This window comes from Engraulis encrasicolus, chromosome 16 (genome assembly GCF_034702125.1).
Source record: "Engraulis encrasicolus isolate BLACKSEA-1 chromosome 16, IST_EnEncr_1.0, whole genome shotgun sequence".
In the NCBI taxonomy this organism is placed as follows: domain Eukaryota; kingdom Metazoa; phylum Chordata; class Actinopteri; order Clupeiformes; family Engraulidae; genus Engraulis; species Engraulis encrasicolus.
In genome coordinates this window covers 14,708,758-14,729,277 of record NC_085872.1, presented here as the reverse complement: position 1 = coordinate 14,729,277, position 20,520 = coordinate 14,708,758, and the positions used below count along the sequence as shown (strand labels likewise).

The 20,520-nt window shown below is 43.3% G+C and overlaps 1 protein-coding gene across 3 annotated transcripts; it reads right to left on the bottom strand.

The window, feature by feature from the left end:
• Positions 1-11: 11 nt before the first annotated feature.
• On the bottom strand, positions 12-20,213 carry pcyt1aa (phosphate cytidylyltransferase 1A, choline a). 3 transcript variants are annotated; one of them, XM_063218780.1, is made up of 9 exons: positions 20,194-20,213; positions 6,460-6,571; positions 4,714-4,813; positions 4,419-4,535; positions 4,104-4,255; positions 3,809-3,887; positions 3,308-3,450; positions 2,026-2,214; positions 12-1,690 (listed from the first exon to the last, which is right to left on the bottom strand). In XM_063218780.1, the coding sequence occupies exons 1-9, from the start codon at positions 20,196-20,198 to the stop codon at positions 1,448-1,450; spliced, it is 1,140 nt and encodes a 379-aa protein (XP_063074850.1). In that variant the 5' UTR covers positions 20,199-20,213; the 3' UTR covers positions 12-1,447. The 3 variants fall into 3 exon arrangements, with proteins under 3 accessions (XP_063074850.1, XP_063074851.1, XP_063074852.1); XM_063218781.1 differs by lacking the exon at positions 20,194-20,213 and adding an exon at positions 8,925-8,988; XM_063218782.1 differs by lacking the exon at positions 20,194-20,213 and adding an exon at positions 8,763-8,906.
• Between the last annotated feature and the right edge of the window lie 307 nt (positions 20,214-20,520).

Below are 20,520 nucleotides of genomic sequence, written 5' to 3'. Positions count from 1 at the left end.
GAACAAAAGTATCATGTTTTATAATTTCATTTATTTAAATACTTCGATATAACTTTTTGCCCTTGCATGATTGGTGCATTCACAAGCCACTTAAGTCAACAAACAAGCCTGGATGACCATCTGCTACAAAGATAAATCAGTGCCAATAACCGCTTTAAATTATTTTCTGAAATTTACACAGCAAATGGTTTTGCTGAGAAAATACAAGACTCAATCACTGAGCCGTTCTATTTTAAAATAAGTCAAGTTTTAAAGAACTAAACTTAAAATACTTCTAGTAACAGACACACACCTTTGCCAGTCTTAAATACCACAATGGTCACGGTGCTTTATATAGTCTTCCACAGTTCACATAGGAGTAATAGAACTCTTCAAACAATATTCCTTGTTTTACAAGCATGTGAAATTGTAACGTAATAAGTTACTTGATTATTCAGTTCCTTCAAAAGAGATATTAGAAATGCTTATATTGACCAAACTGCTTCAGTTCTCCCGATCCTGACAACGGACTCATCTACTCATCTTATTTCTGTAGGGTAAAATTTAAAGGGAGACAATCCGCAAACAGATTTTGCTGATCTATGGACCTTTCCCATACTGTGCCAAAATCACTTCAGACACAAACTTCCACCGTATCTGTCTCAACACAGCAAAACATGACTCCTGTACCCATGGAATCGGTACAATGAAATAACTGGCAACGTCTGACAAAAACAAATAAAAATCACAGTGCAAAGTAATTCTGAGGGTGACCTGGAACCAGCAGAGGGTCTGTATGTGTACAGTAATGTCACCCGCTATCAGCAGTATGCTGCTGGTGTGGAGCTACACCGTAAGCACCTACAACAGTTCTGTGTCTGTACAGACAGCTTTGCTGCCAACTGCAAACCTGATCTGAACCTGAACAATAACTCACAGGAATTATCAAACGCGTTCACCGAACAATATTACAAGCATTATTGCTGCTTTAGTAGTTACATTATTAGTACATGTCGCACCCAAAGGAACTGGCCTTCAGGAGCAGTTGCATCCTGCCCCAACTGATAGACCTCACAGTTCAAGAATCAAACTCTTTATCAGTCCTGTAGTCCTCATGCATTTCCAAATTTTGGTATACTGCATGTGCTAAAAACAGCCTACACATGAAGAAGATTTAAGTACTACAATACTGTTGGCGACAAACTGCCATTTTAAAAACCACTCATCCAGACCTACTCACCACAAGAACACTGTTTCTCAGAGTGCATTTTTCTTGGTTGCATAAACCAGGGTGTATGAGTATTAACATACACATACATGAACATAGAAAAACAAGGGAAAAGTACATATAAAATCTAAAATAATATTATAAAATGCAAGTTATTAGTGTGAGGGTGTTGAAGTCAGATAAGCTGAATCAGGTGTGCAAGTCATCTTAAAAAGGGAGTGGCTGGCTCGGACAGCCTATTTATTCGTCGTCATCCTCATCATCGTCATCTTCGCTGATGGTTTGTCCCCGTGCCGCGTAGGTGTAGCCGCGGGAGCTGCTGCCGTGCTGGGATGGAGGAGAGGAGGGTGGCGACGTCTTGGTGAAGAAGGGGAGGCGGAAGGTGGGCGAGGGCGAACGCTCCCGCTGGGGGCTGCTGTTGGGACTCTGCTGCGGGCTGATGGCCTGCAACATGCGGCCCTTGCCCTCCTTCAACATGTGCTTCTGTAGAAGATCAAACACGCAAAACTGGGTCAGAATCAGGATTAAGATGGCCTGGGGACCCCTGGGCTACATGTTGCTGTGGGCCCCCGCACAAGGCAAATTTTGCCAGATATTTGGACTTATCTCGACCCATCAAAGGGGGCCCTTTGGCTGCAGCTATATCTAGCCTGTGCATTAATCCGGCCCTAGTCAGAATTTTTTTGTGTATTCTGGCACACTGCTGATTCAGTTTCAAGGTAATGTGCGCTTTTATTAGTAAACAGAATGTGACGCTTAGTCTGACCTCTTTAATACAGCCAACACACAAAGCAGCACTGCCCCTTCCTGAAACTCACCAGGGCTCCCTCGGGACCAAACATCTGCAGGAAGTTGCCGATGAACTCGCGTGACTTCTCCTCCCACTTCTGGATGAGGTCGATGCTCTTCTCCTCCACCTTCTGCACAAACTCCTTGCTCTTCTCCTCCACATCCCTCACCTTCCTCTTCACCTTATCCACGCGCTCCTGCAGGTGATACTTCTTCTCCTGAGAGGTAGGGAGGAGTCACAGGTATGGATTTATTGTACACATGTCTTTCCACAGTACACAGAGGCCTAGAGCTGGGCAATATGACAATATATATATCGTTATCGCGATAGAAAAGTATCTATCGTGCCCTTTCTTCGTTTAGGCTATATCATGATTAACTCATTTTATAAATTTTATATAATTTAATATCATTTAATTACATTTCAATTTATCACCATATACGCTCAAAGTTCATATAACTGTAAAAATAAGAACAGACTCATTCTAAAGAAATGGTTTTGCGACACACAATAAGTAGGAAATAAAGAGAATAACTGACAGAAAACATGATTGTGGCATATCGTGACACACATCGTTATCGTGATATAAAGTAATCCATATCATGATATAGGTTTTTTTGCATATCACCCAGCCCATACAAAGGCCTTTTAATATTTCCATAAAATGATGGTGCACAGCTCGATAGATAATGTCATTCTAAATAACCGATACAATGAGGGCAGGTGCGCAGATAAGATGGGAAGCTGTCATTTCTTATTCTGCTAATCACCAACCTTCAATTGTCGGTAACACTTTACAATAACGTTCTATTCACAGCTTTATAAACACTGTATTAACATTTAATAATGATTAACATTTAACAAAGCATTTACAAATGTTTGTAAATGAGAAATAACCAAACTATGACTGCACAGTGGAGTGGGAATCAACTTCTACTGTGTGTGTGTGTGTTTTATGTGGTTTCATGCCCTCTGGTCTTTGGAGGAGAAACTTCCAGGACCGCTGCAACTGCACTGTGTATGCTGTGTTACCATAGTATTTCTTGCACATTTATAAACATTTTGTTGATAATTAGTTCATAATTTATAAAGTGTTTATAAATCTGTGAATAGGACGTTATTGTAAAGTGTATTGTAAAATTGTCTGTCCTTCCTCTGTCTGTCCTCCTCTACTCTCCTGAGGACCCCCCTCTTTCAACCTGACATGGTCAGTAAGAGTTACGTTGGATACAATGAGTGCAGTTACAGGCACAGAGTTTTCCCGTTTCAAACGGAATATCGTCAGCATTCAGTTTAAAACAAGTTCTTACGTTGATAAAGCTAACGTTCAGCTCCTTTGCCGTGTAACCGCGCTGAAGGTTGCGACGCACATAAACGTCATAGTCACGGACAATCCTTGTAATGATGTCTGAAGTTGAAATGCCCTCTGTCCGCTGGGTTGGAGCAAACATCCCTAAAGAAGCACCCCAAAGGAAGGAAAACCAGAACAGGAATCAGAAGGCATTGTGAAGCAGACGAGGAATTACAAGAAACACCACTGTGTGCGGTCAATTGTCAAAAAGAGATAAACACGCACATCCGTCTCAGAAAGATTGGGTGCAGGACTAGCAAAATCACATGAAAACTGAAAGTAAAGTCAGCGACACCAAGCTCCCATTTCTCTTATTTTAATGTGGCGTTTCGGGCAGCATGTTCATCAGACATTGTCTGATGAAGGGCATGCTGCCCGAAACGCCACATTAAAATAAGAGAAACGGGAGCTTGGTGTCGCCGACTTAACTTTCAGTTTTCACAAAGCTGCAGTCACTCACCAGCGTCCTTAATATGTTTGTAAACATCATCACTTCCAGCTGAGGAGTATGGGATGTCATCATGGGCAACAAAGTCAATCTGAGAAGAACATTCCAGTCACAACACACATAGCACAATAGAAGCCACATATACACACCAGTAATAACAGTAAAGCCAACCAGTGTCAGTGTTTGTACAACTAAGTCATTAGTTCCAACAGTGTCAAAGAAGCAGAAAAGGCTAACATTTTGAACAGCAAGAATACATGTCTAACATTAAAAAAGATTAAAACGATTTTTTTTTAAATCCTCTTACCCGGTGCTTTGCCAGAAACTCTGGTGTCAGTGTCCAGGGTGCTTCGCGGACGACCTCATCAACGTAGCGGCAGTGGCTGACGGCATCGTACCGCTCATCCTCATTCATGACAGTGAAGCCCTTGAACTTGTGCGTGAGCTCATCACTGCACACTACATTAAGGTGGGAAAAGGCAATGAATACATATTAACTACCATAAACATCGAGCACAGAGTAATTGAGGGTAGGTCACGATAGGCACATGAAGAGAAAAAAGACACAAACAAACAAACAAATAAATAAATAAATAACACAAAAACATGGCAACCTACTCACCTCCCACGATAAGGTGTGTGTTTGGGAAGAGTCCTTTGGCCTGCATGAGGGCTCGAGCGTGCCCGGAGTGGAACATATCAAAGATTCCATCAGCATAGACTCGCACCGGTCTGTCCGCTATAGCAGGATAAAAGAGTAACTGCTTACTAATTAATTTATGACTTACTGGATATCATCTCTTCATTATTCCATGCTTTTCATATATTGCATCTTCTAAAATCATTCACATTAACAAAATTAACAGCCAGTAGCGATGTGAACACACATGATGCAAATGACCAGAGAAGGCACTCACATGCAGTCCCTTTGCGAGCCTCCTCCATGCTCACACGTTGATATGGCCGTTTTTCCACGGAGTCAAGCTGATCTGCAAATGGCGCTGGGTCTTTCAAGGCCTAAGCAATAGTATGAATCAATGAATGAATGAATGAAGTCTGGAAACTTTTTTTCAGTTACACCAAGTAAAAGACACATAAGGGGCATTGGACATTTAGGACAGACTCATCATTTCATGCAAAAAATAATTAGGAATTAGGGCTAGGACTTAACACGATTAATTTCGATTAATTAACTACCCAAACATTAACACGATTTAAAAGAAACACATCTTAATCTCATAATATAGTTATGGAGTTCAGGATTAGATCAGTAGAGGGCAGCATTGCGCCTGATTCAGTACAGCCTGCTGAAATTGATTTGATTTCTCTCTTCTTTCTTTGTAATCAACTGTTCATAAATCAACAAAGTCTGTGAAGCAACAGATATAAGTTTTCTAATATTCAGGGTTTACAATGTTCGGAATGTACTTGAAAGCATTTTTTTTTTTTTAAAGCAACATTAGTTACTTTAAAGAAGGTCAACCTATACCTTAGCCTAAAAAATTGCACTGGTCTGTTGCTCTTGGTTAATTACCACATTGAAAAAAATAAACAATATGGCTGAACAACATTATGTATTGTCATTATTCAAAATCCATGTGAAAAAATACTTCACACTGTTCTCAAGTCAGATGTTTATATGCAATTAAAATCTGATACATTTTGATTAATGAATTTCAAAGCCTCTAGTTAATGTGATTAAATGTTTTAGTCGGGTCCCAGCCCTATCAGGAATACCACTCTAATAAACAGAATAATAAATAGGTGAAATCTAAGAATGTAGAAAGTAAACCATAATAAGGAATACTACTCCAACAAATAGATGGCTAAGTAAATAAGATAATAGTCATATATTAATCATCTAAGATAGAAATCCCACTTTAGCATATAAACTGCGTTTGGAACAAATTATTTCTTGTAAACTTTCTTGTAAATTTCTAATGGCATTTGGTACTCTAAAGCGCCTCCCTTTGGGTAAGGGCTCAAATTTGCAAAGCAGGCCCTGCCGTGGCCAGCCGGTAGGGCACTCGTCTACCATGCGGCTGACCCGGGTTTGATTCCCTGCCCGGGTCCTTTGCCGGCCCTTCCCCGTCTCTCTCTCCCCACTCGCTTCCTGTCACCACCTTCACTGTCCTATCATACATAAAGTCAATAAGACCAAAAAAAAAAATATTTTAAAAAAAAAGTTCGCTAAGCAGAGGGTGTGAAGGGTCGCTGGTGATCCCCACTGCTTTCCTTCAGATATCATCTTGGTACATAGAGTCCCAGATTCTCTGTGCTTTTTATGGCCATCTTTATTCCTTGCTCAGTTAGTTTCTACCCTGGGTGTTCAAATTGTCATACTACATAATCATGTTGAATGACAAGACACTTTCCACTAGACTCTTATATACAGTTTAAATGATGGAAGGAGAAACGTTTCATCCAAAACTGCCACACCAAAACTTAAGAGAATTGCTCTGATGAGAGAGCAGTGTGTGCGTGTGTGCATGTGTGCGTGTATGCGTGCGTGCGTATGTGCATGTGTGTGTGTGTGTGAACATTCAAAGTGAAGATAAAAAGTCAGTGCACATGAGCAATGCTGATGAAATATCAAGTGTGTGTGTGTGTGTGTGTGCGTGTGTGCATGCATGCAAAAACATAGAAGGTGTCCTCTTCCTGACCATGGTGGAGCGCTTGATCTTGCCAGGCCGCTCTCCATCCTCTGCTTCACCGTTCGAGCCCTCCCGCTTCCTCTTCCGGGACAGCAGCCGCGCTGAGCCGTGGGCCTCCATGCTAGCAGTACAACACACACATTACTCACTAGTGTGGGAAGTTTCATGGATAAATTTGTCCAACCTGGTGGTCAGTCTTCATCAATTGCACATTGCACCAGTAAGACATCCCTTTTAGACAGCTTCGTTTTGCGTCCACTGTTAATCCTGTTGGATGTGCATGTGGTTCATTCTTCTTGGTGGTAGGCAGACATTACCTTATACAGTGGTTCTTGATACATCACAAAGACTTGCTGTCTTGGTCAAAGATGGAGAAGCAAGATGCGCACCAACAATTTCTACTTTTTTGAACTCTGATATCTCACCCATAATGTTATGTTGATTGCAATATTTTGAGCAAAACTGTGCTCTTATCCTGTTAATTGAATCTTCACACTCTGCTCTTACTGGTGCAATGCACAATTAATGAAGACTGGCCACCAGGGTGGTCCCATTTATCCATGAAACTTCCTGAACTAAAATGACAGGTGTTTCAGTTTTATTGTCCACCCCCCGTCAGGGCTGGGCAATATGACGATATATATCGTTATCGTGATAGACAAGTGTATATCGTGAGCTTTCTCCTATATCGTTTATATCGTGATAGTAATTTTATCAATTTTATACAATTGAATATCATTTAATTACATTTCATGTTGCCACAATACACACTATAAGTTTATGTGACTGTAAAAATAAGAATACAAAGATCCATTTTAAAGAAAGGTTGTTTTGTGAATAAGTGAAAACGTATGTCACTGTGCTATATCGTGATATATGTTGTTATCGTGATATAAAGTAATCCATATCGTGATATTGTTTTTTTCCATATCACCCAGCCCTACCCCCCGTATGTCTCGAGGGCTGTTTGCGGCCCTTGAGGGCGTCTTATCCGGTCCCCGACATAATTTTAATGTTATACAGTTTCATGACACTTTAGTAAAGAAATGTTAGAAATTACATTTGCAATATATTTTCAGGGGACCTAGTGAACATGGGGTTTGTTGTAAAGGTGGGCACCTTCAATAAAGGCCTTAAGTGCAGAGGCATCCTGGTTTGTGTTCATAGTATGGCCCCTGGAGGACTTAATAAAATTTGGAGTGGCCCCTCAAATGAAAAAGGCTTCCCACCCCTGACGTAGAGGCTGAAAGGCCTGCATGGTGCATCTCTGCAGACGGACCTTCTAATCTAAATTACTATTTAGTCTTGTTGCGGAAGCACTTAGGTGGTCTGGATTCTGTTCTACTGCAAAACTCTCTACATTATCAAAGCAGGTTGTTCCCAGAGGCACATCTCAAACCACATTGCAACAAACCACATGTACACATCACATGTCTGCAAATAAGGCTATTTTGATTACTGTCAAATGATCCCATCCGGGTCACTGTGATTGAGTAACTTTCATTGCGCAGATTATTATTATTATTGCAGACCTGACAGGTGGGTATCTTATTTCTACTTGAGGCGTGATGTAAGGGGGCAGCCTAGTGCAGCTGTTCTGCCTTGTAGCTTGGTAGACCTACCCTGTACAGTTAGCCTACATCAGAAATAGACCCAGAGAGGCTTCCCGAATGACAACCAGCTGAAGTTACACTGTCTAGTATTTACAATGGTAGAGTTGGAGAACAGCCACCCCGATCAGGGGAATTAATCGTGTCCACCCATTCCTGCACCTCACAACAAACACAAAAAAAGAAAGTTCACTTACATCGTAACAACTTCATGAAACTTATCAAGCTATTAGGTTTGCTCAGTGCCACTTTGCAATGCAAATGGTAATGCTCAGTAAGGTGCAATCTATTTACTGCTAGGCTAGCTACCACGGGCTAACATAACCCCTGATATAGCTGCCCGTAGGCTACAACATGCAAACGCCCAAAACAAAATGTACTGGTTGTATCGTATCGTTAAATCATTTAGCACGGCATCGGTCACACATTGCGCTGTCCCTGCATGATTGTCTAGTTTAGCCAAATCATCTGCATTCCTGACAGCCTCGGTTTCCTTACTAGTTACATCTTAAGCTATCCTTAAATAGTTACATCTTAAATTTAGCCCGACTTCCTCAGTAGAGGTAAATGCCTTTCTTGCAGTGGGATGAGTGTGGTCTTTTAATGACCATAAAATACGAACTGGAAGAACGACATAATCGTCATCTTCGCTGATATGTGGTGATCTTGCTACTGAAAGGCATCCCCATGGCTGACGCTTACCCTTGCTGAGGTCGGAGTCTGGTTTGTTTGATAAAGTTGGTAGCCTATCTATGAATACGACACCGAGATCTCAATCATCGTTTCACCATTATGGAAGTCTAACCCCCCGTTAGGAATACGATGATGTGTTAAATCTGTCAATAATGTTACAAAGTTACCAACCTTTATACAGCTAGCAGTGGCAACAGTTTCAACCAACCCGTTGACAGCGAGGTTACATCAAAATACTTCTACGGGAAGTGACGAACGCGAAAGGTATCACATGGCACGAGACGTACCACGGCTGGCAGAGCGTGCGTTCCGATATGCGACCTTGCTTCCTCCACTTGTGCTTGTGGCTTCGTACCAGAGGTTTGGAGTTAGAGGGGCGTAAGTGGCATTTGACCAACTTTACAGGAGAGCCAAAACTAAATTTTGACCGCTCTTTAATCAACTATATTTATTTACCTTTAACCACAACATCATATGGCAGTCATTAATTAAAATGATGATGTCAGATTGACATACTGAACATATAATAAAATCTTGAAAATTGCTAAAAATACTGAAAAATGTGGCCAAAAATGCATGATACGCCTTTTGGGCACCAAACATTTTGAATGTTGAGAGAGGGAAAAGGACGTATCTGCCCATTCTTGGTTAAAAACAATGTGATGAATAAGTCATGATTTCTTCCTTTTATTTCAAATACTGTATACATCAAAGACATTCTGATGTGTCAGTACCTCCACTTCTCAATTTAGTGTAAATGCAATGCACCCTGGCCATTTCCATCCTATACAAGTACACAATTCAATGCTCACCCCTGTTTTCGCATCCATTTAGTGCTCCAATCTCATTTATTACTTCATATTCATGTTTTTAATTTCAAACACTTGAACACTGTAGCATTTACTGTACTTACAAGCAGTTCAATTTCAACTCTATAGTTTCTATGCACTTCACTTTAGCATAGGCCTTCTGATCGCCTATCTAAGCCATAGTAGTGAATGGAGATACGACCTTTTGCCTCCAACACCGATGGCCACTTCTGTGTTAGGTCTTTGTTGTTTTGTTGTTTTATTATTCAATATAGGTTGAGTTAGATAGAGCTCATCAATACCTTTAATTTGATATATAGAACTCATTTTTGTCAAAAATGCCACTTACGCCCCTATGGCTCTAAGCCCTCGTAATATCAGAGATTTTGATAGGAAGGTGAGATGGGACAGCCATGTAATCGTACATAGAAATTAACGGTGAAGATTCGTAACGCAAATATGGCATCTACCCGCACATTGATAGTATTTAGGTTTTACAACTAATTAATATTTAAGACCAGATCCAGTGCAATAGTTGGAATTCAGAAATGCAAGGTTTATTTGCTTGAGAGAGAGAGAGGGGAGAGGGAGCCAGGCCACACAGGCCCATCTCCAGGCCCCCTTTGCCCTCTCTCCCCAAAGGTGTTAACAGCAGGACAGGTAAAGTAGAAGAAGGGCAGAACAAAGCCAGGGGCTCAATTCGAAACGGGAGGCAGTGACTCGTTGACTCTCCTCCTACATAAACAGGTCACTGATCAGATAGGTGAAGTTAGCTGATGATGAGGCAGCCGTTACGAACGGCACTAACGAGTGCGCTGCCTTGCGCATTTGATGTTACGGCGATTCTATGGCGGGAGTTACGTTCATCACGTTAGCGCTTAGCTTACGCATGCTATTTGAACGGTGAATGATCGTCAGACGGCGGAATCGTAAAATAGGCTATAAATAGATCTAGCGACAGCATATTTAGATACTGCAATGTTGATTTATCCATTCGATTTTCAATATCTACATACATAAGTGTCAGAATAAAGAGTATGATAAGGTATTAGCTTGGGTAGTAGCCATGTTTGTTTTTCAGGTTTCCGGTTGAGAGGGAGGTGGTGCACAGCATGTTGGGTACCAAGGCAGCGAAGTCAGCATCTGATGCTGACCTCAAATATCCCTGTTACGCCCACAAATGCAGTCAACTGCCGGGGGAGGAAATAAAGAAACTTTTCGTTTCGATCCACACTTCACGACTCGATGTCCAGTTAGCTCACTGGAAGGACAGCTGCCTTCCCTGTTTCGAGTTGAGCCATCAGGTGCGATCGAGTTCACGTCAACGCATACATGCGCGTAGACAGCAATGCACCCTGGATGAAAATGCTGCATGACGGTTAGATTTCCTGTCCAACTTCGAAATTTCGTCGACGTTGCGTTGACAAGGTGACATGTCACATGGTGTCAAACTATCGCGGGATGAATGCGGCTGCAGTCAGATCTTGCAACCTCTGCAGTTGCTTATCCCCTTCAACGCTCGTCTGCGGACTGCCTCCGAGGTCACGCGCCCATGAACTGGTTGGTCAACAACTCACTCACGTGTATATGGGTCTTGTCTCACACCTCTACACAAGTTTGCGCAGGTCCCCACTTCAGCTCCTCCTCACTGCCTGTCCCCCCACTCCTCACACGTGGTGTGTTAGTAGAGCAAATCGGTGCGAGCTCATCGTCTCGTTCATATTTGTGGCCGACTGTAAATGCGCTGTATTTAATAACACCCACATCGTGACAACAAGTTCTCGCTCACGTGCCTTTCGCAACATCGACGCTCGCAACAAACTCGTACGCGCCTATTGTCTGGATTTAAAACACCCTCCACAGGAAGTGAGGTCACATTGGATGATGTCACATACAGTGATAGTCTTAGCCAATAGCAATGGATAGGCAATTTCAAATCAGCAGTTTGGGGGAAGGGAAGTTCAGTACATCCTGATGCCATAGAAAAAGGGAGCTTTTATTTAGCATCTCACAGTCTAAAAGTGTTATTCAAACACGTATCAAACAATACATGGACATTGAAATGTTATGTGTGATTGGGGGCAATATTCAGATTCCTTCAACATCTCCCGCCTTTCTGGTAACAAGAGCCAATGTGCCTGCTGAGCTGCAGTGCCAGTGATCCAATCATCTGGCTGCATCGGCGCACGAGAAATGATGTGCATGCTCAGTTGTGAAAAGCCGTTGCTCTTGTGCCATTACAGAACTACTGCGTCTGCGCTCTGTCAAAAAAACTGTGAGGAAAGTGGCTTTAAAAGCTTTGTTTTGACTCGTACAACACAACCAAGCAGTCTAGATTGATCAGTTTTTCACGGTGGTTTCAACCATATGGTTTTCACAACCGCTGGGTTCTTCCCCGTCCTATACTCATTTTCCCCATTCATTTTTCCCATTGACTCTCAGATCTGGTCTACATAATCGCGAAATAGCACCTCGAAGGCGTCAACAAGATGGCCGCCATCTGTCCCGTCTCGATCTAAACCGTCTCTGGTAATATGTCATGATGACATCACTGACGACAGCATTATATTTCAATATCTTGCAAAAGCTCAATTGTAAAGTCTTTTTCTCATTTGCAATTTGGAATGGTGAATGAAAAACAGTCCCACAAAAATTGTTGTGGCTAGGCTGACAACTGGGAAACTTTATTGTTTTCTCCACGGAGTAGGGGCCAGGAGGCGGGGCGAGGCCACAAGCACAAGTGGAGGAAGCAAGGTTGCATATTGGAACGCACCCAGAGAATCTCTAAAGCGGCGTACACACTCAAAGCTAGCTTTTCGCTTGTTCGCCTACTCGCCACTCTTTCATGGAACGTTCGCTGAAAGTTCCCGCGGCTTTAACTGCCAATGGACAGCCGAGAAGTACCGAACTCTGCATTCCAATTGGTTACTCGCTTACTCGCCTCGCTCGAAGATAAAATATTTTCAACTCGGAATCCGCCCACATCGCATCGCTTGTACAGTACTCGCCTACTCTCCTGCGAGTCTCGCTGGGACACATTGACATTCTATTGAGTTCATTCGCTGAGCGAGTAACTAGCAGCGACGTGTGTGTACGGCCCTTTACAGGGAGAATGTTCACACAGTTAGCTTTGCATGCATACTGCAGTTCATATGGAGTGTCCACTAGTTGGCACGCGTCGGTAAGTCCTTCATGTGGGAAAATGTATGGAATGGAAAGGGGAACCCATATGCTAAATACATTGCTACTGCGATTTCCAGTCACAAATATCAACAAAACATTCCTGCTAAGCACTATGACTGGTGTTTAACAATAGGCTGTATTGACAAATCGTTCAGGTGTGTAGTTTTACAGCAGGTTAGAAGATTTCGACCTGTACTCGCTAGCATCCCGCTAATGTTTGGTTTGGCCTGATAAAAATTGAGCTTTGTGACCCAGTATATAATAATCTAGTGGCGCAAAATAATCGAAACGCTACTCAAATGGGGTCTTATTATTTCTAGCTTCGAACTGAATATTAATAGTTCAGGACAAAAAACTATTTTTAAAAACCACAAAAATTATAATGATAGAAAACTCCATTGACACCCATACCCTACTTAGGTAGGATTAGGGTTAGCCAGTTGTGGCTAGTAGCTAGTTCCGTGAGTGAACACCCCCTGCGGCTGGTTACAGGGGATGGGAAGTGTAACACACTGTTGTCACCAAGGAGAGATAGATAGATAGGAGGGTTCACTCACGTCATAACAGCGTAGTACGAAATGATGGCGAGGGCAGTACGGAAATTGTATTCTTCTTCTACGGTCAGTATTGGAAGCATCAGGAAGCATGCAATGCCACTTCCGCGAGGGTTGGAGTGTGGAATAGGTCATAGGACAGCGTGAATGTTTGTCAGCTGTCCTTAATTACTCCCAGCAATTACTGCTGACCAAAGAAACTCAACAGAAGAACAATCTCTTCTTCTTCTTATAGCTAATGGCGGTTCACAATGTAGCTTGTATATCGCCACCTACTGCACAGGAGTGTGTGATATGATCATGTCAAATCATGGCAGGGCATAATAAAATAAAAGGAAAAAGAAATAAATAAAGAAAGAAATGTGTGTCGGTCTATCCTAAGAGTACCTCATAAGGCTTTTAACTCTAGTGCCTTGCATTCCCTCTTCCTTCAAGATGGTTTGGATATCATCCTCTCCTTCCTGCTTTCTCCAGTGTGACCTGTGTTCAGAAAATTAACTACAGTGAAAAAGAATGTGCTCTACATCTTCTTTAACTTGACATTCAGTGCAAAGTCCATCACTTTTACCCAAGACATGTAATGTGGCGTTGATGCCAGCATGCCCTAGCCTCAGTCTTGTGTACACAACTTCCTCCCTTCTTCCCAGCCCCACTGATGTGATTCTTTCCCCCCCAACCTGCGGTTGCACATTCAAGTACTTCCTGCCCTTTATGTCTGACTCCCTTTCATCCTGCCACATATTCATGATTTCTGTCTTGATATAAGATTTAGCTTCTCCTTTCCCTAGTGGAACATGGATTGATATATCTTGGTGGCCTAATGCATCCTTGGCAGCTTTATCTGCGGTGTCATTACCCTTGAGGCCCTTATGAGCTGGGACCCAGCAAAATTGGACAATGAGCCCTAGATTACTGAGTTGAGCCAAGAGCTGTCTCCTTTCAATAACTAAGTCATCTCTTACTGCATTTCCAGAGATAAAGCTTTCCAAAACTGAGAGTGAATCTGTGCAGATGACTGATTTAAAAGGCTTGACTTCTTCTATCCATCTCAGGGCAGTAATTATAGCAGTTAGTTCTACTGAATATATGGATAAGAAGTTATTCAGTCGGTATCCATACATCCTTTTGAATTCAGGTACATAGATTCCAATACTACACTGGCCAGTTTGAGGGTTTTTTGAGCCATCTGTAAATATATGTAGGAACTCATAAAAAGCAGACTTCAGATATGTTTTACAATGTATTGCAAATCCATTATCATTAGGGTGGTCTTCCTTTACTTTCAGTAGCTCTGTCTTAACATCTGGGGCAGGAAGGATCCATGGGATTACATTACTCATTACCAATGCAGAGTTAAATTCAAGGCTTTTTAAACCAAACATGTTTGCATCCTCTTCAATGTTCCACCTAAATCCCTTTCCTTATATATTCCTATAATATTCCCAACAATCTTTGAGCACTGACATGGCTGGGCTGTCAGTGCTACACTGTAGCCTGACCCAGTAGGTCAGTGCCAACTTCTTAAAGCGCATCTGAATAGGAGTTTCCTCTGCCTCCACTTGCAGGGCACTAATGGGAGTTGTCTTAATGGCACCCAGGGCTATTCTCAGGGCCCTTGAGTGTACTCTTTCAAGCTTCATGAGGGACATTTTACAGGCAGTTCCATAAACTATACAACCATAGTCAGTATTCGACCTAATCAAAGCTCTATAAATATTGAGTAAAGATTGTCTATCTGCGCCCAGTGTTGCCAATTTAGCGACTTTGTCGCTAGATTTAGCGACTTTTGGCCACCTCTGGCGACAAAAAAAATCATCTAGCGACTTAGCGACTTTTCAGGCTCAATCTGGCCGCATCTAGCGACTATTTCGCTTGTCTTGTGGCAAATCAGTGTCCCTCCTCACGACACCACACAATGCATTTCCAGTGGCGGGTAGAGAGACAGACGTGACACATGATGCACGCACCACGGTGTGGCAACTTTTGTGACACGCACAGGAATTCTCATGCACGAACATCTGCTTGTATGAGACTACGGCAAGCGATATGGGACAAATATATGGCAGGAACCGAATGTCAACATAAACCGAGATTACACAATCTTCGATATGGTCACCAAATGTTTTGGGACTGTCATTTATGTTATGCATACACTTTGGAATTAGATCAGAGTCTTGTTGTTACACAGGCATATTTGATTTACCTAAACTGTACCCTGTACTTAACTTTACTCGGTCTACCCTACAAGCATATGACAAATTTAAATGAGCACTGGCAGGCTGGCCGCACCGACCGCAGTGAATCTCGGGCACATGGCGACAAAAAACTCATCTAGCGCCTTTAGCGACTTTTTGGTGCATGTGGCGACTTTTTAAAACGTGCATTTTCTGTGACAAATGAATAGTTTTTCCACATAATTCTGACTCTGCGCCGCCGTCAGAAGCGTTTCCCCACGGTTAAGCGGGGCTGCAGATAAGCTCTGATCTCCAAAAAGTAGCTAGCACCGCCCATTTGTACTGTGGACGAAGGCATGTGGGCACGTTTTCTGTAGATCAGCGCGCCGTGCGTGACATTGTGACGTCATACGTAAAGTCATGACGTCATCTAGCGACTTTTCAGCAAGCCCATAGCGACTTTGGCTGATTTTCTTTTGGCAACACTGTCTGCGCCCCAGCAGAGACCAGAGACCATACGCATTCAGTGTTGCCAAAAGAAAATCAGCCAAAGTCGCTATGGGCTTGCTGAAGAGTCGCTAGATGACGTCATGACGTTACGTATGACGTCACAATGTCACGCACGGCGCGCTGATCTACAGAAAACATGCCCATATGCCTTCTTCCACAGAACAAATGGGCGGTGCTAGCTACTTTTTGGAGATCAGAGCTAATCTGCAGCCCTGCTTAACCGTGGGAAATGCTTCTGACGGCGGCACAGTCAAAATTATGTGGAAAAACGATGAATTTGTCACTGAAAATGCACGTTTTAAAAAGTCGCCAGATGCACCAAAAAGTCGCTAAAGGCGCTAGATGAGTTTTTTGTCGCCAGTGTCCGGGATTCACTGCGGTCGGTGCGGCCAGCCTGCTTGTGCTCATTTAAATTTGTCATACAAGGAGCCGTTGTGGTAGCTTTTGTGATACGCACCGGATTCTCATGCCCCCTGTATCTTCTTGTAGGGTAGACTGAGTAAAGGTACAGTTGAGGTAAATCAAATATACCTGTGTGATAACAAGACTCTGATTTAATTCCAAAGTGTAGGCATAACATGATAAATGACAGCCCCAACACATTTAATGACCATATCGAAGATTGTGTGATCTCGGTTTATGTTGACATTCGGTTCCTGCCATATCTTTGTCCCATATCGCTTGCCGTAGCCCCATACAAGCAGATGTACATGTGCATGAGAATTCCTGTGCGTATCACAAAAGCTGCCACACCGTAGTGCATCATGTGTCACGTCTGTCTCTACCTGCCACTGAAAATGCATTGTGTGGTGTCGTGGGGAGGGAGACTGATTTGCCTCTCACAAGACAAGTGAAATAGTCGCTAGATTCGGCGAGATTGAGCCTGAAAGCCGCTAAGTCGCTAGATGAATTTTTTTTTGTCGCCAGAGGTGGCCAAAAGTCGCTAAATGTAGCGACAAAGTCGCTAAATTGGCAACACTGTGCGCATTAGGTTCAAGACCTTTTTGCAAGAACAATCTCAGTGTTGCCAAAAGAAAATCAGCCAAAATCGCTATGGGCTTACTGAAGAGTCGCTAGAAGTTGCTAGATGACGTCATGAAGTCACGTTTGACGTCACAACGTCACGCACGGCGCGCTGATCTACAGAAAACGTATCCACATGCCTTCATCCTCAGTAGAAATGGGCAGTGCTAGCTACTTTTTGGAGATCAGAGCTAATCTGCAGCCCTGCTCAACCGTGGGAAACGCTTCTGACGGCGGCGCAGAGTCAGAATTATGTGGAAAATCGATGAATTTGTCACTGAAAATGCACGTTTTAAAAAGTCGCCAGATGCACCAAAAAGTCGCTAAAGGCGCTAGATGAGTTTTTTTGTCGCCAGGGCCCGGGATTCACTGCGGTCGGTGCGGCCAACCTGCTAGTAGGCACGGTCGCAACCACGCAGGAAAAAGTTTGATCAAAACGTGATTTGCTTGGTCTTAAAGGCAGGGATAACTGCGTCGCAGCCAAGCTGGACACATCAGGACGACGAGATTTCAACAGCGGCAAAAAAGGTGGATCTATAGGTCTGTGGGTGGATCTACTTTATTTAACAGCGGGTGTACCAGGTCGCCCTCTCGTGGAATGAAATCATCACGGCGCTAATTCCATGACGCGCTTACCGACGTTGGCACATGCTTGTAAAATCCGAGACTCTCTCTCCCTCTTGAAGAGAAATCGGATGGTCTTGAGGAAGAGATACAGGTTAACACCCGGTGAATCAAGGTTCGACCCTTAGTCAAATTTATGATGATTTGGCGTCAGATCCATAAATAATTCAGTTAATTAGTACTCACTTCAGGCTTTTCATTTTGTGTTTTGGGACCAAAGTCGTCATTCAGATAGGACAGTTTTAAAATGACATAAGAGTGCCAACCCATCTTGCGGGGATTGAACCCAGGTGTTCAATATATAGCTTTACCATGGCGCGCAAACCACAAAGGCACTCTGTTTCTTGCACTTTCATACATAAAAGACAACATAACTCACTCGCAACAGGTCTGTTTCCACATTCACCATCAGAAACTAAACCACTGTGACGGAGGTCATCTTGCACCTGTTCACCCCCCTCGGGGATCGAACGTGCGACCTCGTCAACTACAATAGATCTACAGAGGATGGCATTTCATTGGCCATTCACACTGCCCTCTCACACCTGGAGAAACCAAACAGCTATGTGCGAATGCTGTTCATTGACTACAGCTCCGCTTTTAACACCATTCCCCCTATCAAGCTGGCCACTAAGCTGTACAACCTCAGCTTCAGTCCCCATGTCTGCAGATGGATACTGGACTTCCTCAGTAACAGACCTCAGTCTGTACGCATGGGAAAACATCTTTCAAGACCCATCACCCTAAATACAGGCGCGCCGCAGGGATGTGTGTTGAGCCCTTTTTTGTACTCCCTCTTCACTCATGACTGTGATCCTAAGCACAGCACAAACACCATCATTAAATTTGCTGACGACACAACCGTGATTGGCCTGATCTCTGACAACAACGAGACGGCCTACAGAGAGGAGGTGGAGCAGCTGGCACGCTGGAGCCAAGACAACAACCTGGCCCTGAACTCCAAGAAAACGAAGGAGGTGATCCTGGACTTCAGGCGGTGTGGCCAGGGCAACCACTACCACCAACCCATCAACATCGGAGGGGAGCCAGTGGAGGTTGTACAGAGCTTCAGATTCCTGGGTGTGCACATCAGCGAGGACTTGTCATGGAGGGCCAACACCTCTGCAATGGCTAAAAAGGGATCCCAAAGGCTATATTTCCTTCGCACTCTAAAGAAGGCCCAGTTACCACGAGATCTGCTCACTAACTTCTACAGGTGTACAATTGAATCAGTAATTACATACAGCATTACATCTTGGTACACCAGCTGCACACACGACAACAAGAAGATGTTACAGCGCATCATTAAAACAGCAGAGAGAATCATTGGGTGCCAACTACCCACACTTGAGGAGATCCACCATACACGCTGCACAAACAGAGCATTAAACATCCTTAAAGATCACACACACCCTGGTCACAGGCTCTTCACCATGCTACCATCTGGCAGGCGCTTTAGGACTCTGCGTGCCCGCACTACGAGAATGAAGGACAGCTTTTATCCAACTGCCATTAGACTCTTGAACGCAATACGTCACCTGCCCCCCCTCAATACTTCAGGACTATCGATACTGTGAGATGCACATGGATTTTTATGGATTTTTATATATTATTTATTTACTATTAATTTATCTTTTATTTTGTGGGCATTTGTGGGTTGCTACTAAACACAATCTCGCTATATTTGTATAGTGACAATAAAAGTCTACTCTCTACTCTCTCTACTCTCTAAAGACTTCCTGTGTTTCGATGCAGTTTCGAACTGGGGACATCACGAATGGAAGTCAGGCGCGCAACCACTACTCTATCCGTCGAGCAGGCGGCTCGTGGAATTGTAGTGGTTTTGTAACCAACGGCATACACTCCAAACATGGCAAAGATGGAGCATTTGACGACAGGGTGGTTTGTTTCTCTTTTTTACTGTTGTAAGTGGGTTTGTGCTACCATACATATGGATGATACCACTCTGAGTATGCTGCATTTGAGGATGTTGAAAATGAAGCACGTTCAACTACACACACTTCAATCACATGAGCTATTAGTGCATTCCCCAGGGCTGGGAGATGGGATGTTTCTGACCTCCTTCTTGCTGAAATGCATTGGAACGCCTGTTGAAGCGGAATGTTCAAGTCGCGAGCTGGGGCAAAAGCGAAGCAAACCGACTTCGCCCCATTGACTATCGTGATGTCATCACAGCAATGGCAGCACACAGTGTTAGGAATAGTTTATGTTGCACATCACCATTCTATGGACAAATAAAGTTGATTCAGACAGGTTAACGGTTGCAAAACAGCCTGTTAACTTTTCTAAGGTGTAGTTATATTGACACTGCGTCTTTCAAAGATGAAATGCGGCTAAATGAAAATAACGCATGATGTTGTTTACATTGCTGGCATCTTTGAGAAGTGGATATGTAGTTTTTGTCCCTCCATGTTTGTAGTTTGTTTGACTTGCTGGTTGGAACGCTTTCAAGTGGGAGGTAGCTGCCTCCTTCTTGCCTACTAGGAAGCTCCTACCTCTGGGGAATGCACCATAAGAACACCAATCACGGCAGATTCCTCACATCATGGAGGAGGTCTTCTGTCCAGCAGTAGCTCTTGTGGTACTGCGTGGCTGCTTGACAAAACTTTTGTTCCCGCGATGGTTCAACGCCATGTGACACGACTGCCGCGCAGAGGTCACTCCCTTCAACTGCGTTGTGAACAGCAATTCTAATAGTAGAGCGGCTACAAGGCCAATTTGGCCTGAATCGTGCAAATTATGATACAAGCATGAAACTTGGCAGGTATGGGCTTAAGACCAATACAATCAAATCTGCCTGATTGGCCACTTGAAATGGTGGCCATTTTCCAAGATGGCCGCCAAAAAAGACCCCAGAAATTGATTTATT

Bases quoted from the DNA above. Each gene is read 5' to 3' on its own strand.
- pcyt1aa (XM_063218780.1), bottom strand. The intron at 4,814-6,459 runs GTCAGGAAGAGG...ACTATTGCTTAG, and splicing joins AGATCAAGCGCTCCACCATG to GCCTTGAAAGACCCAGCGCC. The intron at 3,451-3,808 runs GTGAGTGACTGC...GTGCTTCTTTAG, and splicing joins CAAACATATTAAGGACGCTG to GGATGTTTGCTCCAACCCAG.